Here is a 25960-nt window from a genome sequence, read left to right as displayed (position 1 = left end):
GCCTTTCAAAAATGCTACAAGTTTTTCACATACCACAACAGATTAGCACTGAAGGGTTGTTTCTAGATTCGCTAAAGATTCCAGCTGAACTGAGCTCATACCAGACCTGGGATGAACAGGCTTTCCCCCAAAACTGGGGCCCTTAGCCACAGGGTACTGATACTAAAGTCGGGAATGCGAAAGCATTGGAGAGGTAACAGTTCCTCCTCTCAGGCCAGGAAGTAAAGAGGAGGAAGCTGCCCAATTTTAATGCAGTGGAGACCAAAGCGAGGTGACAGAAGCAACAAAACCAGCAGACGCAGCCAGTGGGAACATGGAAGTCACGGACACTTATATAGATGAGGTGAGGAGACAGTCTGGAGATGGGAACCAGATGAAATAATGCACACGACACTTGGAAAGACCGAGCGGGGTGCCTGAACAGGCGGAAGCGTCCGTGCTCTGTACATCCCCTTTCACAGACTGAAGTACAATCCAGAGTCACACAAATCCAAAGTGCCTTAGCCCATCCCCCAGAAGTGCTTAGACGCTACTAACAGCCATATAACACCCAAATTTGGTCTACCAGTGCATAAAGCATGGTATCAATTAGGATTTTATTCCCAGACCGATCACACAAAATTCTACTTCACATACACTATTCCTCGTTAATATACTCTGCTAAAAGGTGTCCCTAATAGTAGCCAACATAGCTTATGTTGGCATACTACTGCTATCAGTCACTGTATTAGCTCAAGTGACAGTAATTTGAATTTTAGGTCTGAAGACTTCAGACCCAGTGAACCGTAAGTATCAGCCTGGCTTTAACAAGCAAATAAAACGCTATTAGAACTTAGGAAATTGCCCACAAAACCTGAATTCAAGGCTGTGACATTAGCCGCAACACCGAATACTCAAAATTTAAATTGCTTGGGCAACCTTAGAATGTGACAACATGTGCTAAATCAAGTGATGTGATCACACAGTTATCCTGTCATCAGTGTGAATGGCCGTGGAAGAAACAGGACTGCACAGGGAAAAACATGACAGAATCCTCCCCTCGCTGTCAGAGTCAGGAGGGGTGCGGCAAATGAAATAGATAACTTGAACGAAGAAAAGATGATGTTTTAGGCCACTGAGCATTGTCACAGAATTGTTCTCTGTCCCTGCCTCTGCCAAAGACATTTTTCATGGTTGTAACCCTGTCAGGGACACTTCTCATCTTGGTGGCTGGCATGAGACTGTGGAATCTGATTTGTAGACGTGCTGACTGCTGATAGTATCAAATAATTTAATAAATCGTAAGGCCATTGTAATTTTTGGAATATCCTGTTGAGTGCTTAATTGTAATTTTAAGAGTTTTTGTAAAACAAACTTTAGGTACAGCACATGGGAAAATATGTTAAAGAATAATGATTAATTTAGAAGCTTAGTTACCACTTTTTTCCTGCTGGTTGAGAGCTTCCTATTATAAAGCTAAGGACAAAAAATTACAAACAAAATGCATGTTTGACTATGGCTAGGAACATGAGCAAGAAATGTCACGCCCCATGAACTTAAGCCCTGCAGGTGTCTGAACCAGTCATTTCAACAACTCAGTCATCTATCACAAGAGTGCAGTTAAGGATTAAATTCAAACTGTAGACCTTCTTGCTTTTGCTTTTGCAGGACTGAATTAAGCTATTATTTTCACACAGTTTTGATATATATGCATCATTACATAATACGGTTCTCCTTAGGTCAAACAGGCTTATTTGTAACATGAGAAAAATATTTTTCAGAGGCAGTTTGATCTTTTTAAATATATGGAACAAAGAATTGCTAGTTGAGGCATGTAAAAGCAGCCTTGAGCATTTGCTGTCATCCACATTGTTCAGACTCATGTTACATGAAATAGGCTAATATATATCACACCAAAAAGTAAAGGCATATCCAAGATGTCTCCTTAAGATACACAGGAATGGCTTTAATATTAGAGTTATCAAATTCAGCAAGATAAATAGATTCTGCCAAAAGAAAATCAATTGCCTAGACAATCCTACTTCTGAAGAAAGTGTAAACTCCAGCTATGAATATAGCTGGACTGGGGGTGAAGAACGGATTCCGTACAGCAGCAAGAACGCAAAAATAGTGTTAGCGTTCAGAGTGTCAGAACTGTGAGGTAGATAAAGGAGATAATTTCAAAACTCTGACTTTAAAGATGTAAGTAAATATTCAATTTTGTATTGGTGAAACAGAATTTCTTACTGTTTGTATCCTGAATTACAGTTATTAATTACAAAGCTACAGCTTCAGAACAAAATAAGGCTGACCAAGCTGCAAACATTTCACCAGCTCATGGTTATAATACTAATACACTAATTTCTAGGAGTATCATCTCTTTTTGTATTTTTTTGACTATATTGGTGTTAAGATCTTAAAACACAAGCTAAAATTCCAGTTTTGATTCCTTCCCTCACAGGACAACGCTTCCTTCTAACAACCACATGCTAGTCAAGGTGAGAACAGATGAACAGAGACCAAAGATAAGGCAAAATTGTCACACGGTTTGAATACCTTACACTCCTCCACTTCTTGACACAGGTAATGTTCAGTAAAATGAAACTAAGCATGAACAAAAGTTACCTTCGCACCAAGAAAAGAGACACTCTAAAAAGTCCGTCATAAATACCTCAAATATCTGTTCAAAATTTTGAAATTCCTGGAATCTCGTTTGAAATCCTTCAGCAAGTGCTTCTCCTGCAAAACATAAGAGAACTTAAGAGAGAGAACACCACCTCACAGCAGTAATTGTATCTTAAACATTTCTCTTTATCAGGCTTTACGATATTTTTCCATGTTTGAGGAAAAGCAAGAATCCCTGCATACCACCCGCTGGCATTCCTTGGGCCTTCTGTCTCCGGGCACTCAGAACTTCTTTTGCTGAGACAAAAAAGATGCGATTCCTCGCTTCTATAGGATCAATAACTTTGAGCTCATCAACTAGAAAAGTGAGGCAGCGCTCCATGTGCTGCCTACGCACCTGAGGAAAAAGGAAAAAGCTCATGAGAAAAAGTCACAAATTGAGCCACCATCAAATCAGAACAGAGTAAGAAACAGAGTGCAGCAGATGCCGACGAACCCTTAGACAGCAGATGCCGTCTAATCCTACTGATGCAGCAGCTGTCCATAACCATTTAAACTGCTCTGGAAGCAAAAATATTTTCTTCTACAATTGCCTTTATTTACACCAGTCAGATATCTCAGTTACTGAGGTAACCACTTCATTCCCTATACACAGGCTACTGGGTATTATTGCAGGCAAGTTGCAGTTGGAAAGATCTGTTTGACAGTTACTCTGTGCTTTAACATGCATAATCTGTATCCTCAGATGGCATTACAGAACTAAAAGGTAATACAAAGAGGATTTAAAATGAGCCTACTGGGGAAGAAAAAGGTTCTAAACAAGCTTTGCATTGTATTATGTGACTGCATATATCCTAATTTCATTTGCAGGTTGCTTTTTGCTTCTAACAAGCAATAACAGTTATTTCCATATTCTGATCAAGTACCTTACCATTTATTAATAGGACAAACCTGGCGTTCTCTGTATTATCTAGGCAAATTAGCATGCTCACATGCATCTGGAAGTTTGTGTGTGTGTGTGTGTATACATACACATATATACACATACAGACACGTGTATATATACACACACATATATACGTGTACATATATGTACATACACACACATATACACACACATGTACACACAAAAAAAGCAATGTTCTCAGTTACAGAAATCTGACTGAAAACAACAAGCGCCATCAAGTCACTCACATCCTCCATATATTCTGGTTCCGATGCAGAAGCATCCCATCTATTATTCAAGATGAAGATGTTTGGCTTGGAAAGTCGTTCGTTCACTTTATGGAAAAAATGCTTCTCCTAAGAATTAAAACACAAACAGAACACTCCTCAGACATCCAAACCAGTCAAATATTCTTCTGTAATAGATTCTAAAGCTGAACAACCTTTGTTAAAGTTTTGTATTAAAAATAATTCATTAGTATTAAAAACCACAAATATCCAACACAAAAACAGCTTATGATAGTTCAAAAGTGATCAAATGTCTTAAAATTGATGCCAATACTAAAAATCAAAGATGCTGCAAACTTCTCTAAAATAGATACAAAGTAATAACACTTTCAAAACAAATAGTTTAGAAAACACTGAAACAGAAAATTTGTTTTTTCTATAAATCTCTTTTTTTGCGCTTACACACTTCTTATCACAAAAATTACTCTTCTTTGATAGTTCTAGCCCTCCATTAAATTTGTTTGCAGTTGTGTGACATCCAAAATACTGTTGGGGAAGAGAGGAACAGAAAAAGACAACATAACAAATTATGACTGTATCTGCTCATTTTGTTTTTTAAAAAAGATGTCTGGCTAAAACTGTGAAGTCTTCCTTATTTGAATGATACTCTTGTCCATCCTGCCAAATTTGGTTTAATATCTAGAAAAACTCCCATCCAACTATATTCTTCAACTGGATAATGTTAGCTTGAACTACAAATAAGTTATATTTGCTGTCTGAGCACATATGGCTTGAGCCAAAGGAAAATAACACCACCCCAAACAATTGCTGAATGTTTTAACATTAAAAATAAGACATGTATGTTCCTGAAAACATATTTAGGCCCCTTTCCTGTACCTCCCATCCATCAGCGCAGTCATAATGGATGAACCACGATGGAGTGAACCCCTGTTCAACACAGCTCAAACACAAAATCTCTCTTTGCTGCCATATGGTTCTTGAATCTACAGCAGGACACCAACATACATTCCGGACACAACGTTGGAAACATGTTAGTCTCCACCGTTCAGGGAGTAAGTAGGCGTAAACAAGCTTACCACTGCAGAAATAAGAATCATGTCTAAAGAAAATTTATGAGGGATTATTGGAAAAATCATGTTTATGCTAAAGTCTATGGTTTTGTAGCAGCTGCCAAATATTCTCAAACACGTTATAGTAAGAAGTAAAGCTAATGTCCAAGCAGGACAAGAATACAGTTACTTTGTGCTTCACCTGAAGGAAAAACCTGTGCAGATGTAGAAAAAAAATTAGCGTTTGCCACAATGCAAAGCAAATTGCAAATGCTTTAGAGCAGTTACGCAATTGTTAAAGGCAACTTCAATTATGTCTACCAAGCTGAAGAATTTTTTTCTTTTTAAATAAGGGAGAAACATTAAAACAGCTGTTTACCAAGACAAAGCCTCAATCACAACTAAGATCTTCCTTCCTTCCCCTCCAATATATACCCTGAACGCTGGTTATCTCTGGATTCTACTGAATACAAGGTGCTCAGTATTAAGTAAGGATTTATAGGTATGGCAATCCAAAAAACTCAGCAGTTTTATACTTCAGACAAATTGCAAGACTAACCTATTTTTATCTTTTGTAATTTTCAGTTGTGTCTGGCAAGGAAAGAAAAAATTGGCCAAAGTCACAATAAAAAAAGGCGCAAAACCACTTATGTGACTGGATGTTAAGGATCAGACAAGTATAAAATTAACAGAATTTTCCAGCAGACCTACAATCCATACATTTCCTGCATATTTATCATCTCAGTCAGATTATTTTTAATGGTCCATTTTCATGAGCAAATGGGAGAACCAAATCGACTTTGGCTTTATCTCTGTTCCTTTACTACACCAAACTGAATTTTATCTGGCATGCAGGTCCCTATTGTTTCCATGTTTCTACATAGTAGTGGAATGCTCACTAAAACCTAATTTTTTTTTTTTAATTATTTATTTAAACTACAGCAAACTACTAGACTTCCTCCATGCTAAAATTCAAAGTGTCCTTCATGTGAGATAATGGAGAAGATAAGCTACAGTTGTGCCAAATCCTCTCTGACTTGGATGCAGTCTTTTTTTTTTTTTTTTAAATCAGATGCCTTTTGTATTGGAGTCTTTGTGGATTCAGATCAGAAAACACAATGCAGTGTTTTTAAACTCATTTTTTCTTCTTCTCAGATTTCTACTCAAACATTCTAATTGGCTGGAATGCAAGGAAATATTGGCTTCTTACATTCAGATCTTTATCATATTAACAACTGCCTCAACAAGAAACATCACTTTGCACATTAGAACTATGCTCAAAACAATCATGAGCATTTTATTTGTTCACAGCAGGCTTACTTAATAAAAATCTGCAAGGGATTTCCCAATAGCATTGTATGACATTCTGGCAGTCAAACTTCCAACAGCACAGAAACTTTATGTTGACATTATCTGCATTCGTAGTATTTAGTTCAGTCAAAACCTGGGATCACTACAATATTAAGGCGAATCTCTGGTCGTGTCGTTTGAGCATCACAACAGCTCCCTTGGCTACCTTGCATGTTCCCCTTCTAGGAATCATACAATTTTCAGGCTGCAAGGTATATAGAAGTCTTCTCTCTCTTGAAACTAGGCTTTATAAAATAAAGGTGTTAAAATATCTTCAGTTCTCCACATTCAAGCAGGACAGAATTGCGCAAAAAGACTGCTCATTGCTAGCACCTTCACAGGAAGAAAAACAAAGACCATCGATAGCAAATTGTAGCACTAGTCCTCAACACAAGACACAGCACGGAAATTCATGCTCTTCTGAGGCAAGAGCACACAAGGAACAGGACAGAAATTCAGTTTTCTTCACATACTTTGCATATTTTACTGAACTTCCGGATATGAAGTATTTCGCAGTTTATTTTCTTGATGATAAAAATATGTCCTCAGGACACAAATATGAATAAACTGGAAAGCCAGACAAGCATTTCCGCAGTTTCTCAAAAGAGAAACTAAGACAGAAAAGATAAAGTCTATGCTCAAGTCCGAGCAAGCAAAACTGGTAAGAAACTAGGTTCTTATTTCCATAACAAGGGATTACCACCCCCCCCCCCCCCCCCCAATTCTGTTCACAAGATCTAAAGGCAGCAATTCAAGGAAGCTTTGCTGAAGGACTACTGGAAGCAATTAAGGAACACTGAATATTTAAATGAAGATCTAACTTAAAAATCATTGCACATCATACCGTATTCATGAGGGTTGATTCTGAATTGGCAACCAAGACAAAAACATCAGCATCTAAGCAGAATTTGTCAATCCAGCTGTCTAACTCTGTGGTGACATCTGTGCCAGGGCTGTTGAAGAAAATAGTAAAAAGAAGTATTATCCAGCAAAGGAATACTTAAGTTTTAGAAACTGATAAAAATACAGGGGGATTTCCTAAGGGTCCTGTAATAAGATATGAAGCTTTATAACTTGAAGCTGATGTTCACCTCAAGTTTAAGGCAGGCATAACACAAACCAACCACTATTCAACATTGCTCATTCATTAGACCATCTATTCTCTCCAAAATGCAGCTTCAAATAAATAAATATATGGATTGATATAGTCATGAAAAGTGACATAATCCAGACAGTCTCACAGAATGGTCCTCCTCCCCATCTCCCAAGTTTTAAATTTCAAATGAGAAGGCCAGTTCTTCATAAAATAAATTTTCTCTTTTCTTTTTAAATGGACCTATCTATAAGTTTTAGGTCTATGCACAGTTTGCATAACATAACAACATAATCAAAATGAATTTAAGACTGTAGTGTTCTGTCAGTTTTTCACAAATTAGTGAATAAGGAAATCACAAATTAGAAGTAAGAGCACTGTGTCTCATGCTTGCCACAGCTCAATTATTTCCAGTTCAGATTTGTTCCATTTAACAGTAAAAAGATGGTTTTCTCCTCACAAGTACCAGCTTCACAGTTTTCTCAGATTCCAAGCTGTTTTCTTTTCCCTTTACATTTCACCTTTAGCAAGCAAAACCGTGCAGATCAAATCATGCTTTATATTATACCCATGCAAGGATCACTTCTGGGCTTCCAGGAGGCTTGTGTTATGCAGATGTCCCCGAGAAGACAGCACAACTGCATAAGCTTTGAAGTTCATCAAACATACTATCTTCTTTTGCCAACTGGGCTGGTTTCCTCCAGTTACTAAAACTAATATGAGCCCTAAGTTTGCACCCAAGAAAATAATGACAAGCTCCCACTGATTTCAAAGGTGCAAGATCACAGACATGACAAAAAGCACTACTATTTATCAGAATACATTCTGGAACTTATTTTGCTGGCTATGAAGAAACCGTATTTACAAATTCACTCATAAGAATAGAATCTATACTAGATTCCTACCTTAGGCATAGATCACTTAAGAGTTTGAAAAAATATTACTAGTTTATACATCAGAGTGGCCATGAACACTGACATTTGACTTAGGCAAGGGCAACACCTTTCAGAATCCTTTAAATACATAACTATGGAAAAACGTTCCAACACACAGGCAAACATAACCCACATACTGACAATTACGTTTCAAAAGCAACCATTACTTTGGAATCTAGGCATAGAAACTCTTATCAGAAGCTTTTAAATATGAAGTCCAGACTCCTTACACTTCACCTGATCAGTCTGAAGAGTCTGAAGGACAGGGGACAGGCCAAAGGGTTACAGTTGCTGCAACAACCCTATCAGCATTTCCATATTCTTTGTTTTAAAGGAGGAAGTAAAACTCAGCCAAAAGCTAGTCCCTTATTCAGCTCAGTCACAGGACACTTGTTTGTTCCAACTGTTACGAGGCCAAAATCCGCTGAGTGATGACAGGCAGCAGTATATACAAAAGAACAAACTCTGCACTCTCAAAAAAAAGAAAGACCTCATAATAATTTCATAACCTAATAACCAAAAGAGAAACACAGTTAGTTAACTGGTATCTTATTTAAATATTATCATGGCTAATTTATTCGAGAAAACATTTAATAAAACAGTAGGCATACCTGTCCACTAAAACCAAGTCATCTCTCAGGAGGGCGCACTTTGACTTGGGCCAAAAGACATGGACAAGACAGCCAGCTTTCAAATCTTTATCCATGTGAAGTGCATGGGCAAGCTGGTTAACAGTCTAATGAGAGAGAAAACAAACATGCGTATGCACCATGAACAAGCCTGTAAACCAGCCTAATTTGTTTCTCAGGCAAACCTATCACTTAATAATCCATTTATATTTCTTAAATAGGATACTAAAGTTCATATTTCTTTCTGGTGAATATTTGTGAATCATTTTCTTGCCTCTTATATCCATCAGCATTTATACACGTAAATACGAGCAGTTAAATAAACTAAACCTTGTAGGGCCAAACTAGAGGCACACTGCAAATCTTTAACAAGTAACAGAACTTACTGTCAGTCCTATAAAACTCAATCACTTAATGTATGCCATCCTACAATGAGACACACATCAGTTGTTTCCCTGAAATATCCAGGGAAAATTTTGAGGTGGATTATTTCTGTTTATTCAGTTATTCATTCCTGAACAAGAACAGCATAAACATGCAGAATGAGTTACTCTTATATTTTAGTAAGACTTGAAATCATTGTTAAAAGACAGACCTTTTGAGACCTGGAAAATAAAAGTTGTGAAAAGCAGCATTAATCATTTAGAAACCATACCTTGACACTCTTTTTTTCATCTGATCCTTCCGTCATAAGATAAGCCTTATCTCCATCCGTTCCTTCCACGCTGAGAAAGCAGTTAGTCGTATGGCCAATCCCACTAGGAAGTACCTTATCCCATAGCATTGCATTAATGACCGAACTTTTTCCACTGCTCGTTCTAAAGGGAAAGAAAATAAAATCACTTCAAGCAAAGCATAGCAAAATTAAATATACCTTTATTTTAAAATGAATGCACCCCATTTAACTGCATCAGGCCCACATCATACAAGTTGTTTTGGGTGGTATAGCTTCAAGCTATAGCTTGCCAGAAATAAGAGGGAATGCAAGAAAAGTTCATTTGAATAACAATTCCAAAAACCTTTCTTAATGCCAACATAGGCTATCCAACCAAGAAAGCCCATTTTCATCTGTGTAACACATACTGGCTCAATGAGCAAAACCTGTATTGGCAAGAATGCTTTTATCTGGTATATTTGAAGTTTTCTGATACATTTCAATTGGCATCACACATCTACATAACGTGTAAATATGGGAAGCATCTCACACAGACTACAGCAGAAAAAAGCTGCTACAGCAGAAAAAAGCATCTAGTGTAAAATGATGCCTCAGATCAACTTAAAGGAATGGTTAAACTGCAATTTAACTGCAGAATGTCCCGCATAAAGGGGCAGCCTGCCCTCTTCTTTGTGCCAACCCTAGTGTTCCCTTGAAAAGAGCTGACTGAAAACATACATAACATTTTGGTCAGAATTGTTTTTGATCAGGTAACAGTTCCACGTTCCTGCCAACGACAAAGCTAAAGGAAATTTAGGGATGCCAGAAGAGGATGTGAGGAGAAGTCTGCACGCCTGGGGCAGAGCAGGACTACCCTCTGGGGTGGCAGTCAATACTTAGGCTGCTTAAGCGATCATGAAACTACCACCTCAAGTCACTTAGCCCACTCTTTTCAGAGAAACATTGTTTGATCTCTTCCAGCCACAAAAGAACCACTACTTCTGATTCAGTCTTCCAGGCATTAGATGTGGTGCAAAAGGAGCACGGTTAGTAATGCCTTCAGCTACATCGCAAAGCACTGCTGTCTGGGAATTCTCATCACTGCCAACGATGACAACTCAGACCAAGTCAATGGACAATATCCTCAACTGAATGAAGATTTCCACCGTAAGACGTGAAACAGTGTACAAAAAACATTCAAATTTATTTCTTGTACATAATCCTCATAATGTAAATGCTCTCTTCAATCAGGAGACTTAGTCTTATCCTCATTTTAGAGGGAAAAGGTAGCTAAATTAACTAAAACCCATTGATTAAATGGCACTGTTCTCCAACTCAAAATTTTGCAAGAATTTGAAGTTCATCCTCAGCAATATGCTACTTTGCACTAACCTTTTACCCCTCACCCATAAAGATTCACGGCTTAACACAACAGGGTGCAGTGAACATAGACTGTAATTTGTTTTTTCGAGCTACTTCTCCTGGAAGAACAGTTAAGTGCTCACTGTACAACAGTTTACAGACATATTCCAAATGTCTCTCTCAAAAACTCTGGATTGTTCTGAGGACACATCTCCAAGTTAAAGTTTAATTAATTCTTTTTCCCCTGTGCTGAACCCCTGCCCTTTGCAAAAGCAACTTTTACTAGGAATCATAGGTGTAAATGCATTTTTCTTTCAACTCCGTGAAATGTCAAGGCTCAGATATAATCCCTTCCTTTATCCCAGGTCCTTTTACTGTATATTTTTAATAGTTGAACTACCGTTAGCAAAGTGAAGGTAATGAGATTATTGTTGTACACATTTCCTTAGTACTATTAAGGAATTTTTAAAATTAAAACATGGAGATCCATATTGGAGAAAAACATGTTTAAAAAAAAAAAAAAGGCATAGAAATCTTCCCAGAGCAAACTGGACTAACCAGGCACATAAGCATCTGAAAACACTGGAACCTTAGTCTTTTGGAAGGACTTAATAATTCGGTATCTCACTTTGCATTTAGTAATCCGAATTTCCAGTCTATTTCTACAGCCTCCAAATTTTATAAGAACATCAGAGCACAATGTTTGGACTGCAGACATTAATTGCAAACGTTAAAACCCAACTAATGTGTCTCTTTGAAAGCTTAAAACTGTTCCATCAAGATCAGACTGAAAACTAAAGGACAATATAACTACAACCAAAGAGGCACAGCACCTCTTTAAAATATTTAATTTTTTATGTAGTAGCATATTTTTGGGTGCAACAAATACCTTACTTTTCAACACCATTTTCCTGCCACGTACAATAAATACATATAGAGAGAGATTAGATGACCCAAAGCTAACCACAGTTAAAAATTTTCTAATTCTGAAAATATCTTTTTTGGAACAGAAGAGAATTTAAAACACTCAGAACTTTGGAAATATTACTTAAATATACAAAAGATACAATAGTCTGTGGTAACACCACCAAGGACTGAACTAGAACTTTTCCTAATCAGTGATTCAGAAAAGCATAACTTCGTAGCTTGGTAACTTTGTTCAGATTTATTTTTAAGCCAATAATAAATACATCATCCCTAATAATCATCACATAGATACAGCAAACTAATGATTAATAAGGCAAGCTTCTCTAACTTTGTTATCCTGTTCTTTCTTCAGTTGCTTATAGGTGGAAACAAAAGCAGCTCAAGAAGTAGTTTTTCCACAGTTGCTCGTGATCAAACACAAACCAAAGTTCTTATAAACAAAAGGCCAGCAAAACAAAAATACTAAAACAAACAAAACCATTGAGTTAAAAAAAACCCAAAAACATTCTGGAGAAGATGACAACAATCTCAGACCTTCCTTAGTCAAATGGTACATCTATGCAGAATAATTATTTTATACAGATTATCAATGACAAACATGTAACATGATGTACATAATCAAGATACAGTGATGGAACCAGACGGCATCAAAGAAAGATTTAGCTCCAATTAGACAAGAGAACGTGTTTTAATATATTAATATTTAAGAAAATAACTTTATGATGGAACACTAAATCCAGAACCTAGAAATATGGACACTAAGTCCCAAATGACAGGAAAAAAAAAAAGAAATTAAAATTTGGTAATTTTGTTCATTACCTGCCAAAAAATGCCACTTTCATGTGTCTCCGTGAAAGCACCTCACCAATGACTGCTAACTTATTTTTATATGCCTGTATTTTTGATAGCTCATCTTCTGTTGCTACGTGTTCAAGCTCTGGGTTCCTGTATGTTGCTAGACATAGAAAAAGAATAGCACAAAAACAATCATGTACACAGTACATGCTCCAGGATACAAGATACAGATTATCAGTACTTCACATGCCAACATGGACCTGTCTGAATTTTAATTATACAGCTGTAAAAAAATGAAACACAAAAAAAACCCACTACAGACCCTGATATTAGCCCTTGTCGTTTGACAGGTCCAGGCAAGCACTTATAAAACCATGACATAATTCACTGTAGATGAATCAACAGTGCAAAACTGTTGGTTTTAAAACCTATCAACATTTAAGCAGCATGAAATACTTTCAGAATTTGAATGACTCTCTTCATTGGACTGAGCTGCGTTCCAGGGTTTATTGTTTTGTCCCACTTTGGTGGCACCTGCCTCCTTCGGAGAGGAAAGCCAGGACCTCTCAGGTATGGTAGCCAGGCCGGGCTGTCTCCTCCCGTCAGAATTAACCCGGGTGATGAGCGGCCAAGTCTGCTCAGCAACACATGCTCCTCTGCATTACCAAACTTTTGAGGGTGTAACCAGTGCTCCTCTGTGCTCTGTCGAGCTGACCTACTTTCATACCGAACATTGGGAGAACTTGTTTAGCCTCTTGTCTGTGCAAAAGAAACTGCAAGATTGCTAATACTGAAGTTGTTAAGCTTTCACCCTTGCTGAAAGGAGGCTGGGTTACCAGCCCAAATAATTCAATCAGCCTTTTGTATATGGAAACACCCTAAAAATTCCTTCTAGCCTAAGTTGAAAATGTCACACTCAAATGAAAAAAAAAAAAGTGATTATTCTTGAACGCATACATTGACATGTACAGCATATTAACGTATATCATAACGCACACTGAGTTACCATAAAGCAAATTCAAAGCAACAGACAAGGTCCTTGCGTTTAAGATGAAAACTAACCTTCAACAAAAGTTGCTCCTTCAGTGACGTAGTCCAGCAGCTGGTCAAAGATAGCAGTAATGGTCTTTTTAGCTAGCACAAAGTGTTTGAGTGGAGAGACAGTAGGTTCTGCCATCATGCAACTATAAGGAAAGTTACATAAAAGTGACTAACACGCTCAGGACACCAACACAAGTGAAAAGCCACACGAGTTCTCACCCAGTAAAATTCTAAGAAATAAATACAATGAATGCTAATAAAAGTTAATTTACACTGGTTTTATTATCCTGACAAACTCTTACCTTTCCCCTAGTTATCGGGGGGGGGGGGTAATGGATTAAAAAAAAAAAAAAAGTTTGCAAAGACTAAGCTTTCTTCTCTGATTTCTCACATCACCAAGAACACCCTACTGCCCTTGTTGATATAAACTTCAATACTGAAAGATATTGGCCAAAGCACTTCAAATCCCTTGTCTGGTTACAGCCAACCTTCAAACACGAGCTCAGCTAGGAAAACATCCAGCTGGGGCTCTATTTAAAGCCCAGCACCCGGACTCGGTTTTCAGCCTGGTGTCCACACAACGCCCCATTGGGGGGGGGGGGGGGGACGGGGACACGTCTTCGCCTTCTCCAGTCAAGTACATCGTCACTTATGTCCCCCCCGTGTACGTCCTCCAACGGCCTCGTCTCCTTTTAGCCTCGCGCCCCGCCCGCTAAAAGCCGGCCGCGGCCTCACACCTCTGCGGAGGTCGCGGGCTCCCCTCACGGAAAGGGGAGGCCCGGCAGCGGCTCCGCCCGGCGAGGGCAGGGCAGGCCGGTCCGGGGCCGCAGCAGCCGCCAGGCCGGGACGCGCGGCGGCTCGGTCGCGGCGGCGGCGCCGCCGCTGCCGGCGGGGCTGGGGGAGCCCGGGGCCCCTCGCTCCTCGCCCCTCGGCCCGCAGGTCACTTACGGAGCGCCCCGCTGGCCGCACGCTCCTCCGTCACCCGGCAACCGCCGCGCCGCCGCCACCGGGACGGGGGCGGGCCGCGTTTCCGCTTCCGGCTCCTCGCCTTTCTCCCGGCTCCGCCGCCATTTCGGGCGGGGGCGCGGCGGGCCGGAAGTGCGCGAGGCAGAAGGGAGCCGCCATCTTGGGCGCGGACAGCGGCGCAGTGGCTGCTTGTGAAATGGAGACGGGGCTCGTCTGGGGGGGCAGAGACCCCCCGCCGCCCGCCCCAGCCCCGCTGGGGGGGCCCTGCCGGGCGCTCGGGCCGCCCCTCGCTCCGCGGCGGGGAAGGCTGCAGCTGCAGCCCAACGTCGCCCGCCGTCGCTTCACCTCTAGCCCAGCTCGGGGACCTCCTCAGCCCTTCAAGAAATTACAAGCGGGACCATGGAAAAAGATGAAACTGTCTTAAACTCTTAACCCTCCACACTCGTCGGGAGGCTCGGCCCCTTGGTCAGAGCGCCCCGATGCTGGCTCGCACTAGGCTGGTAGTCTGCTGCGATTGCAGCTTCGTTTCAGGCCTTGCTCTTTGCTTAGGTGCAATCCAGTGGGTAGAGCTGACACTTCTGTTTTAATTAACAAAGAATCAGAAGAGGAGAAGCAGCATAAATTACCAAACAACTGTAAGAGCTGGGCACGCATATTTCTGGCTTTTCGAAGGCTCTGCATAATGCAATGTAAGGCTGTAGCCTCAGCGAAGTCCTTTGTACTTAACACAGTATCTTGCACCGCTCATAAGCTTTGTGCTGTCTCCTAGTTCATACTGGAGATTGTAAATGCTCAGCTTCCAAGGCCTTGAAAATTTTCATAAAAATCTAAAAAAAAATGAAGCATGACTTTGGATTCCTCAATACTGTCAGCACCATAGTTTAATCAAAGTCAGCCGTTAACTCAAATGACAAATGCTAAAATAGTTTAAAGAGTTCAAAAGCACTGCTAATTTATACATTTGATACATCACCATGAAAGAGCATAGAAAAATGAAAACAACCACAAACAACAAGGAAAATCTACAGCACTTAATAATCATTATGGAGAACACATAATTTTAGAATTACTAATTTACTATATTTTAAGTACCTGCAATAATTAGTTGGTTTTTCATTTTGTTTAGAAGTCAGCAGAATCTTTCATATAAAAACTTCTCTTGTTCAGTAACAAACATGATCCAGGAAGCTCAAATACACAACAAACATTTAACCTAAAGGCTCAAAATCCTGAAGACAAAAAAACAAATACAAATTATTTCTGAAGCCAGTCTGTGATTCTGTAAAGCTTCCAGATTGAATGCTGTTATTGAAACAGGTGCACCTTGCAGGTTTCACTGTAATAAAAAATTGTATTTAACCCCCTTATTTACTGTTTCAGAGAAAGAATATATTGGCATAATTCCCTTCTGACTCCTATTGGTAATTTCTCTAATTCAAGACCAAGGAGAATTACTCAAGCTATAGGGATAAAGACAACGCAAGTCTCTGGCAGTATCAGACCAGCAGCATTCAAGTCTTCTCAATTCACCTCAATGCAGCAATCTCAGAACACTGTCCTTTCACTTACGCGTTTCATGTAAATAAGCCAAACTCTCCTCTTTAATTCACAACTACCTTGTAGACTCCTTCAATCGGGAACAACATATAGTCCTTGACATGTACAACAGTTGGCCTCCCAACTCAACAGACTTAACTCTATTATTTATTTTTTCTACTACTTAATATACTTGCATGTTTTAGCATGCTAATCATTTGGAAGCAAATATCCTATTTCTGTTCTTGCTAAGGTGAAATGAGTCCACCTGCTCATGTTGACTTCCATTTACCTTCTGATAGATATTAAAAAAACCCCTAACATTATTCCCTTATTTATAAAATTCAATCCAAGACAAACTTCAATATACTTCCTAATCAGACACTGTGATGCGTATTTTTGCAATGAATGAGTTGTCTTCGTAACATTCCTATGATGTATTCTTTTAATTCCCATTCAACAGATGAGAAATGGACACAAGTCAAAGATCAGAGACATGAAGTTATTCAGGAGTCAACCAAGTTTTTGGTGTCAGTGCTCCATGGGCTTACAAAACTACATTTCCTGGCTGGGACACACTCAAGCCCACTGTTCTCTTATGCCTTCCACAGTGCTGCCCCATCTTACTGTCAGTCTCCCAAAAAGTGGCTTTCTCTCCGGCATTTATCAGTGCCCTTCCACCTGCATGTCACCAGGAGCAGCTTGTAAGAGAAGGACAAGCATTCTCCCCCCTCAATTATACCAATATGAGCAAAATTAACTTTCCTATCTAAAAGAATTCTTATTATTACTTTATGTTAACTATGTTATTGCTACCATATTAAGCCAGCTAGGATAAACATGTTCAAAATAGGAAGTCAGCAATTCTGCTACAGACATTGTCACTGTCTATAAATGAATTAATAAAATACAATCATGATATGATCAAGTTGTTCTTCTCAATGACTACACAGATTTAGTTGTAACCCAGCATTTAAAAAGGATGGAAATGGTCTTGCCTCCTGCAAAGCAACATATGCTAACTGGCTCATATTAGACTCTAGAAACACTTCTCTAGAAACTGAACTTCCATAAGCTGACTGTATTCAGCCAATTTTTATCCTTAGCTTTAAAAATCCAGGGCAAACACTCGTGCACACCTTACTGCTACTAACACTAAATCTCATTGTTCAAGAAATGTTTTATACATGAATTATATTTACACGAAGCTTGCATTAGACAATCTTACATTACAAATTTACAATCAATACAGAGAGAAATGTAAACTCCACCACTTATTTAGGGGTAATTTCACCCCAATAACTAGCACAATCTAAACAATCTCGTCCTTATTATCGGCCCAAGCATCAGTCACTCAGAAATACGGCTACCGAATAAAGCTTAAAAATTCACTTTTAAAGATATTATAAAGACAACACTATTGAATGTGATGTGCGAAATCACTTGAAAATGATTAAAGTTAATAGGATTTATGTACTGTGCCAGTGCTTTAAACCAGTACATGGGAGAAGTTTAAAATTTACAGAATTAAAATAACTGTCCTCCAATTATCAGTGGTGGAAAGCTAATTACAAAGTTACAGAATTATTATAATTATAAACTAATAGAGTCTTGCTCTAAATGAGGTTGGTGACACACACACCCTTTTAGTTAGAGCTAAGTTAAGATTTTACATATGAAGATCGCCCTCTTTGTACATTCTCAGCTGGACCACCTGGCAAATTCCCTTACAATTGCTTACATCGATCCAATCTACACACAGGCAACACGTCTCACTAGTGCATCAAAAGAAAGAGAGGAGCTGAAGGTAACTAAAGGAGACAAAAACAATGTGGGAAGTCTGTAGTAAATGTGGGAGAGTTCATGAGGAACTAGAGTACTGCTGGGTGGTTCCACAGATAGGAGTTGAAATTAAACATTGAACAGAGAAAGACAGGAAGTGAATGATGAGGTAGGATAGGTACTCCAAGAAAAAAGGTCAATTTTGAAAGCTTATCAAAAGTAGGGGTGGGAAATGCAGGCTGACATATGAATTTGGAGACTTGCATGCCTGAGAATTTTTAGAACATGTTTATCTTTGGCAGGTCAGTGCAATTTGCTAAACATAAGAACGCTGACCTGCTGCTGCGGAGGGTAACATGAGTTCAGTATGCAAGTGAGAACACTATGGTAAGTACAGTTACTGAAGCATGAAACTAGATGTTGGCTTTCTCTTTGTCCCTTTTTAAACTCTTGAGAGCGCTGCTCTTGCACATTAAACATGAAAATACAGGATGACCTTCAGAACTGCTATTACAACATGCAACTACTCCCACCATCCCTCCCCCCAGTATCTGATCCATCACACTGTAAATGTGATTATTCCTACAGAAACCCCTAAGTAAGAAAATTCACAACACCAAGTTGTTATACGTGTTTTGTTGATATAAAGAGCAAAACATTAGTATTTTCCATTGTACAATTGCTGTTAAGTTGTATTTAATTTCACATTTTAGTGACTGACTGGAAATAATTCCAATTCTAACAAATCGATTACAGGGAAAGAACATTAATTAAGCTGTGTCATGTATCTGAAGGTGACTTAAAAGATCTTTTTCATTTCCAAACCTCATTAAACAATCGGTACATTTATGAGGTAAATCTGCTGAATGCCTAAAATCCAAATGAGTTTTAAGGTCTTCAATCTGTCCTGTTGAATATTCACAGTATTGACACAAATAAATCCCTTCAGATAAGTGAGAGCTTAAATGCTTGCAATATTCCAACATACCTGAAAAGCCCTTCCCACAGTCATCACAAACATGAGGGAATATTTTGGTGTGTTCAATAGCTACATGCCTGTTGACATTAGTGTGCAGCCTGCTCCTAAAGCCACACACTTGGCATACAAAGAAGTTTTTGCATTTGTCAAAGCTGATTTTGTTTATGAGACTATACTGTCCACGCTCTTTATTATTATAGCTGTCGCTTAACTCTATCAGTCGACATGCATGTTCATTCACCACATGGCTATGCAAATCTTCTGGATCATTTGTTTCATGCTCACAGAACTGACACAAATACTGCTCGTCACAGCTGTGCTCCTGGAAGTGCAGGTACAACTCGCTACTTGAAGAGAACTGCATATCACACTGCTCACACCAGTAAAGGTGGTCATTGAAGTGAGTGTCTGCTATGTGCTGACTTAGATTCTCAAATATTACTGTTTTGTAATCACAGTATTTACAGATGTACGGATCCTCCTCATGTAGTTTTACATGTTCAATAAGCTGCACTTTGCTGGAGAAACTCTCTTTACAAACTTTACAGACATGAGTGTCTGTACATGTTTTATGCTTCAGGATCATGTGCTGCTTTAAATCAGAAAAGTACTTGCTATTAAACTCACAGAGCTCACACTTATATAAGCCACTGCTGTTGGCCCTCAGCAAAGGCCATTTCTGTTGAGCTGTGATATTCAAAGCCTGGTTCTTCTCAAAGATTTTACAGGTTTCAACAGGGATTTCCTCTAGGTCCTCAGCCTCTAGCTTCTCAGGTGAAACAGTTTGTGTTTCTATATCATGAACTTCTACAGCATTAACCTCTGTTGTAGAAATTTCTACGGTTTGAATATCAAGGGGTTTCTCTTCTTCTGTAGGGCTGTCACTGAATATAGGTGAATCGCATATATCTTTGCACATTCCATTATTAGCAGCTTTTTCTGAAAGAGGAAATAGACAATAAAAGCAAAAGATTAAAAAACTCTGCAAAAAAACTAGGTTTGTATTTAACTTTTCAACTAGCTGTATCAGCTTACGAATGCAAAAAGCAGTTATTTTTAACTAGCCAGAGTAAGTTTTCTGTTTAATTAGCAAATAAATAGCATAAACTATGAATCCTTCATCTCTTCTGTCAAAGCAAAAAAGGAACACATAACTACATTAAAAGCCAACATCTGTATTCTCCAGCTTCCCAGCAGCTAAGGAGGGGCTGCTCCTGCAAATACACATTTACATTTACCTTTGTCTTTCTTTTTGGGGTCTGTATAGTGCATCCCCACAACATTTGAATGTGATCCACTCCACTGAGAAGTCCCAGCGTGCACTGGACTCCCATCATCATCAGTATCTAGACTTTGCACAGGACTGTGGAATCTACCTATAAAGATAAAATAAGGATTTTCTTGCCATTATTTATCTGTTCTATCATTATCATTTCTTTAATTCAACCCTAGATCTTACTTACCACTTACTCCAGTTGCATAAATTTATATACTAAATAGCATCATAACCTACATTAAAGAAAGTAACAATATGTTCTGTAGAAATTACTTCCATACATATAGAAGTCAACAAAAAAATTCAAAAGGTAGCAACTCTGTCTCTATAATTTTAGCTAAAAACAGTCAACTGATTATACTGGAAAAAAGTTAAAAGCCTTAAATGAAACCTTTGAATTTGAAAGAAGCAAAAAATGTAAATATTTCTTATCTCAAATCTTTTCTGGTCATCATATTTTAAAGTCTTTAAAGTCTTACTTTGTAAGACTTCTCGAAACCTGCTGCTAATTTTATTAGAGTGAAAGGAAAAAAAAACCACAATAAAAATCCATCCTTGTATTTGCTCTGCCCGGTATGCTGAACTTTATATCAACTAGTGGATGCTGTATAAAAAGGTGTTTTGTTTTCCTTAAGTACAGTTTAATGAAATTACTGGTAAATTTAATCTGAACTCTTGGTTCAGTCAGCTTGACATCACTCATCTAATGAATATTTAGCTAAATAAGTCTAACAGTCTTTCTAAATATTGTAAAACTGAAAGATCTTTTTGTTGTCACTGTTTGTTGTTTTTTTTTACTTTGAAAATTGTATTTCAGTTATAATGATTAAACAACATTCCATCAGTCTAAGGAATATCAGATCAGACTGATGCTCAAAGTCACCTGCTGCACATTTTGTATTCCCCATTTACTTTTCTGAACAGCAGTCTCATGCACTTAGTAAAGGATTGTACCAAGACCCTAAAATGTAACTCTTACCTCTGTTATCAGAAAACTTGATATCTGGCTGTTTCATAGAGCAGACGCTGTAACAGTGGTCAGAAAAAATTCCACTATTGTCTATGTATTTGCTTACACCTGAAGAATCTAGATACAAAAAAAATAAGAGAGTTTTTATACCAGCAAATTGACACAGCTGCATATGTATTTAACATTCATCAAAATTCTCCTCACTGGCCACATTTTTATTTCTTGTGTTGTGAGAATGCGTGAAAACTCTCTGCTGGCCAGATAACGCTCCTGTAATGATCTACAGCTTTCAATTGCTGCCCACGAAGTTCAAGCTATCAGATATAGTTGTTATCAGTCAAAACTCTGCTCCTACTGAAGACAGCAGAAGCACAGTTAGTTCAGTGCTGAACATTTTTGATATTCCCCCCTAATCTTTCAATAATTTCCTCCCACTGCCTGTTAGTAGAAACATCTTCATTTTATAGCTTGAGCTAGTTTCCCAACTTGCAGGGAGTACAGACCAAAATTGACTAAAAGTGACTTTACCCCCAAGTGTTCAGAGCAGATACTCTACATATTCAGGCCAAGGCATCTTATCCCACTCTTTATGTTACTGCTTTTCCATACATTATCACATGCAGACTGTTCTCATAACAAAGTAATTACTTTGAGAAAAATTAATCTTATTAAAGTGTGCATAATTCAAGCTCTGGACCAACCTGAATATCGAGAAGGATGTAGAGTCTTCCTTTTCCTCTTTTTAGGATGTTCGTTCATTTTGAATCAGTCTAAATTAATTAAAAAGTGAAAATATCCAAGTAAGTGGTTAGACTTGTTTGCAGCAGGTTTATCCTTCACGACTTTAGGAAACAATAGAAACATTTTGAAAACCCTAACATTACACAAAAGATTTTTTTCTACTCCCCTTTCTCCCCACAGCCAATTTTGTTACGGTGTTACAAACACACTAAGTGCACACAAGTACTGAATTCTCATTTCATATTCCTGACGTAGAACACGAGTAATGGGATTCACTCATAAACACAGCCAGGTCAGAAACTCTTGTCACTCAAATAGTCAAGCATGACCGACAAAGCAGTTTTCCTGCATCCTATTGCCCTTTGCCAGGGATCACCCAAAAGGCAGCGAACTTCAGACAAAATTTTAATGTCAGAAACACTAACAGAAGTCATGGTACCCATCTTACCAAAATCCCTAGACTCTTCAGTATCAGCAAGAAGAACAGCAGCTAAGAAGCTGATGCCTGTGCAGCTTCCAACCGTAGTGAAAACATCAGCAAGAGAAGATCAACTGTGGAGTCGCAGCATTTTAAAAACACTTTAAACCTTGAGTGCAAAATAAAAAACATACCAGAATCAAGAGCAGAAATATTACAAACACTAAAGTTACGGAAACTGAAGCCAGAAAATAACAGAAGAAACTAACACTAGCTTTGTTTTAGAGCACCACAATTCATAAGGTACACACACTGGAATACTTATTTTCCTTCTGTCCCAGGCTAATTGGCTCTTGCTGCACTCGGTAGCTCCTCACAACAGAAATACATAGATGGAGACAACACCAAGAATGCTTAAGCCATATATTAGCCCAGATGGTTGTGAAGAAGTATGGACAGCAAATCAAAATGTTGTTTACTGTAACAGTAGGGCACTGATGGGACCCAGGATCTCGCAAAGCTAACGCTATCCGTCTGCACTGAGGGCAGGAAAAAGATGCCCTCATCAGATAAAAGCTGTTCTCAAGAGGTAAAGTAATTTGTTTGCACCATAATTTGATTTTAACGGGAGAATAACACAGAGAAACAGTTCTTTAATAGCACATCATAATTTAGATATATTCAATAGTCCCATCGCGGTTTTGCTTGCCAGGGAACAGCTTCATAACGTACCGAGGCAGCAACTTCCACGCCGATTAATGCGGCTCAACCTTTTGCCCGTGAACGGGCCAAAGCATCAGTAACACTTAGGACGTTGTCCTGCAGCAACGTTTTGCACCAGCGAGTCCCTCCGGGCTGGGCACGGCAGGGGCCGCGGCAGCGCTGCCAGGAGCCCCCAGGCCTCGCCCTGCCGCCCGCGGGCCGCGCACGGCGGCGGGAGAGGGAGGCGCCGCTGGGGGCAGGGGCGAGGCGCGGCCGCCGCCTCCCCGCGCTCCGTGAGGGCGGCGGGAAGAGGGCCGAGCGCGGAGCCGGCCGCAAGAGCACCGCCGGCGCGGGGGCGACCTGTCACTGTTCTCGGGGGGGGGGGGGGGGGAGGGAACGACGCGAGAAGGGCCCCGCCGCGGCCAGGGCCGCCCCTTCGGAGAGCCGCAGCCCAGGCGAGGGCCGAGGGGGCCGCCGCAGCGCCTCCGCCTCAGGGCGGCCCGGGGCGCGCCGCACGTCAAATGGCGCCGGCCCGAGGGGCAAAATGGGGGCGGGAGGGGAGGCGGCCGGCGGCGTGCGAGGCCGCAGGGAGGCGGGCGCTGGCGGAGCCGCGGGGCTCCCCGGGCCTGCGGGCGACGCTGCCGGCCGCTCCCCGCCCGCCTCGCCGCCGGGACTCACCTTCCGCTCCGCGCCCGGCGCCGGGGCGCAGCCGCCTCCGGACGCGGCGCTCGCCGCGGGGGAAGGGGCGGGCCAGGCCGGGCCGCGCCGGGGCGCGCGGCGGGCGACGCCATGGCGCCCTCTGGCGGCAGCGCCGCGCCGCGTCGCGCCAGGCCGCCGCCCGCCGCCATGGCGGGGCGGCCGCCTCTCCGCTTTCTGCCCCGTTTTTGACCCCAAAGCAGCAGGGGGAACACCTTCCCTCTCCCTGCCTGCCTGCCTCTCCTCTCCCCCCCCCCCCCCGGGAGGTTTAAAACCGGCGCTGTGAGCGCAGCCCGGAAGGAGCGGGGCTCCCTGTCACTTTCCAGGCGGGAACGGGAGACGAGTGTGGTCTCGGCGGCACAAAAACCCTATTACAGCCGGGGGGGGGGGGGCGGTGAAGCAGCCTGCCTCGGCCACCAGCAGCCCCCCGCCGCGCTGCCGCCGTCTCCCCTCATCGCCGTTGCCTTTTCCCCGCCGCCTCCTGAAACGGCCTCCCTTGGCGCCAGAGGCAGCTGTTCCTGCAGGTAAGGCACCAGGAGAGGGCTCGGGAAAGCCCCCCCCCCCGCGGCTGAGCACACGCGTTTGGCCCTGCGGTGGGGCAGAGCCGAGCAAGGAAGGGGCCCAGCTCCCGCAGGCTGCCTAGAGGCAGGGGAAGCGGCAGCAAAAGGGCGTTTTAAATTCACCCTGGGCTAAAGAAACCAAACAAATGGAAAAAAACCAAGAAACAAACCCAAACCAAAGGCCCAGCTCTTCACACAGCTGCGCTGCCACGGCAGGGAAAGGCTCCTGTGGGAGATGGCGGGGCCGGACGCCGTCTCCCCCCGCTCCCGGCCGCCCGAAGCGCCCGCTGCGCAGCCCTGCCTCACCTCCCTCGCTACAAAGCGGGGGGCACAAGGCAGCCCCCGCTCCCCGGCCGTTCCGAGCGCCAGCGCTAACGTACCGAAGAGGTTTACTCACACACCGCCTCGCCATCTCGCCCTTGCAGACCGCTCATACGGATGTTCCTTCCATGTGAAGTGTCCACTTACCTTCCCGGCACGTTTCCTTATTGCAGACGTTGTCAAAGGCTTGTAAAGCATCTGGCAGCGTATAACCGCATCTTTGATAGGGCAGGTGGGTGCCGCCATCACACAGAGGAGGCATCGTCTGTATTTTATGCAATAGGAAGAGTGAGAAGCTCGTAAAAAAACCTTCTTGTGCCAATGTAGAAGCTGCCCATTAAAGCTGCTGTATAGGAAAGAAGGAATATATACATTAAAAAATTAAAATAGGCAGCTTTCCCATTTTCAAGATTTTTCAAACTTATAATCAAAAAAAACCCCTACCTTTTTTCCCCCTTTTGCTCACTTCCTCTTCTCTTTTTTATGCCACAGTGGGGAAAAAGTAAAAAATCATGTGTGATATATTTCCTCACAAAGCATAATATTTAAAATAGCACCTTTTTGATTTGAGAAATAAAAAGCCATTATTTATGGTTCTTTGTTTATTATTTACAAAGGAGACTATTACAGTCATTCAATTTGATGACTTCAAACAGATCATGGAATTTTACCATGTGATTCATTTATTGAGCTATTATGCTCTGGCTTAGCCTGAAGTTACCTAATTTTGAAATCAAGCTTTCAATTAAATAGAGAATATGCAACATCCCTAATACTGTTGCTCCAATGATTAATATAAAGTTACACTTTGTTTCTGGTCTCAGTTTAACTCATTAGCTGGAAGTTGAAACTTGTGCTGTTTATAAAATCCTACCTTTACCCTTTGTCCTGAAAGTTGGAAAACATGTCTTTAGGGTGATCTGATTTGGTTAGTACCATGTAGAGAGAGCTTCATATGACCATGCAGAAATTTTGATGGTAAGCAGTATGAATATGAAGCTATCCTATTAAAGACACATTGACTGAGCCCTTAGAAATTAAAGAAATATGATGTACCCATTGTCTCCTGAGCTGAAGTACTAGTCAAACAAGATACCAGCATCCCAGCATATTCCAGCCATAGGATCTGGTGTTTCTCCAAGACAGCTTTTGTTAAAATTCTTGTAAACTGGCTTTAGCCATCCAAATGGGTGGTTGCCCACATATTTCTCCCTCTATTTACCAAAAAGTTTTCTTCATAAATACTTGAAAAAGGGGGGAAGGTGGGGAACCCCCACCACTTTCCTACCTCTCAGCAGAGGGCAGTAATGGGAATTTACAATCCATAATTTGCCAACGGAGAAAAGAGAAAATTTCATTTAGATTCAGTATCCTGCTCA

At 40.8% G+C, this 25960-nt stretch overlaps 3 protein-coding genes across 14 annotated transcripts in view; 1 reads left to right on the top strand and 2 right to left on the bottom strand.

Moving 5' to 3' along the window:
• The window catches only part of MFN1 (mitofusin 1), a 28037-nt gene extending 13389 nt beyond the window's left edge, over nt 1-14648 (bottom strand). Inside the window, exons 1-9 of one of the 2 annotated variants that reach the window (XM_067301634.1) lie at nt 14583-14648; nt 13656-13777; nt 12618-12753; nt 9510-9672; nt 8837-8961; nt 7042-7150; nt 3799-3906; nt 2848-3001; nt 2651-2718 (exon numbers count right to left, since the gene is read on the bottom strand). In XM_067301634.1, the coding sequence (XP_067157735.1) occupies nt 2651-2718; nt 2848-3001; nt 3799-3906; nt 7042-7150; nt 8837-8961; nt 9510-9672; nt 12618-12753; nt 13656-13773 (981 nt within the window). In that variant the 5' untranslated portion in view covers nt 13774-13777; nt 14583-14648. Of the gene's footprint in view, nt 1-2650; nt 2719-2847; nt 3002-3798; nt 3907-7041; nt 7151-8836; nt 8962-9509; nt 9673-12617; nt 12754-13655; nt 13778-14371; nt 14388-14582 lie in introns of those variants that run through there. The other variant, XM_067301635.1, reaches the window with a different exon arrangement.
• An 815-nt stretch (nt 14649-15463) lies between these two features.
• On the bottom strand, nt 15464-24913 carry ZNF639 (zinc finger protein 639). Of its 5 annotated transcripts, none has more exons than XM_013939784.2 (6): nt 24431-24446; nt 22333-22471; nt 21845-21913; nt 21153-21260; nt 20136-20273; nt 15464-19836 (listed from the first exon to the last, which is right to left on the bottom strand). In XM_013939784.2, the coding sequence occupies exons 3-6, from the start codon at nt 21900-21902 to the stop codon at nt 18689-18691; spliced, it is 1452 nt and encodes a 483-aa protein (XP_013795238.1). In that variant the 5' UTR covers nt 21903-21913; nt 22333-22471; nt 24431-24446; the 3' UTR covers nt 15464-18688. The 5 variants fall into 5 exon arrangements, with proteins under 5 accessions (XP_013795238.1, XP_067157730.1, XP_013795236.1 ...); XM_067301629.1 differs by lacking the exon at nt 24431-24446 and adding an exon at nt 23683-23751; XM_013939782.2 differs by lacking the exon at nt 24431-24446 and adding an exon at nt 23035-23178.
• The window catches only part of ZMAT3 (zinc finger matrin-type 3), a 68667-nt gene continuing 66530 nt past the window's right edge, over nt 23824-25960 (top strand). For 6 of the 7 annotated variants that reach the window (XR_010885002.1, XR_001292131.2, XR_010885001.1 and 3 more), the window contains exon 1: nt 23824-24224. The gene's annotated coding sequence lies outside the window, so the exon portion shown is untranslated. Of the gene's footprint in view, nt 24225-24685; nt 24767-25960 lie in introns of those variants that run through there. The other variant, XR_001292125.2, reaches the window with a different exon arrangement.

Source organism: Apteryx mantelli, chromosome 9, assembly GCF_036417845.1.
Source record: "Apteryx mantelli isolate bAptMan1 chromosome 9, bAptMan1.hap1, whole genome shotgun sequence".
NCBI classification, from domain to species: Eukaryota; Metazoa; Chordata; class Aves; order Apterygiformes; family Apterygidae; genus Apteryx; species Apteryx mantelli.
This window is presented reverse-complemented; position numbering and strand designations above follow the sequence as displayed.

Bases quoted from the DNA above. Each gene is read 5' to 3' on its own strand.
- ZNF639 (XM_067301630.1), bottom strand. From the start codon at position 21,902: ATGAACGAACATCCTAAAAAGAGGAAAAGGAAGACTCTACATCCTTCT. The intron at 21,261-21,844 runs GTTGGTCCAGAG...TTTTGTATCTAG, and splicing joins ACATCCTTCTCGATATTCAG to ATTCTTCAGGTGTAAGCAAA. The intron at 20,274-21,152 runs GTAAGAGTTACA...TTATCTTTATAG, and splicing joins CAAGTTTTCTGATAACAGAG to GTAGATTCCACAGTCCTGTG.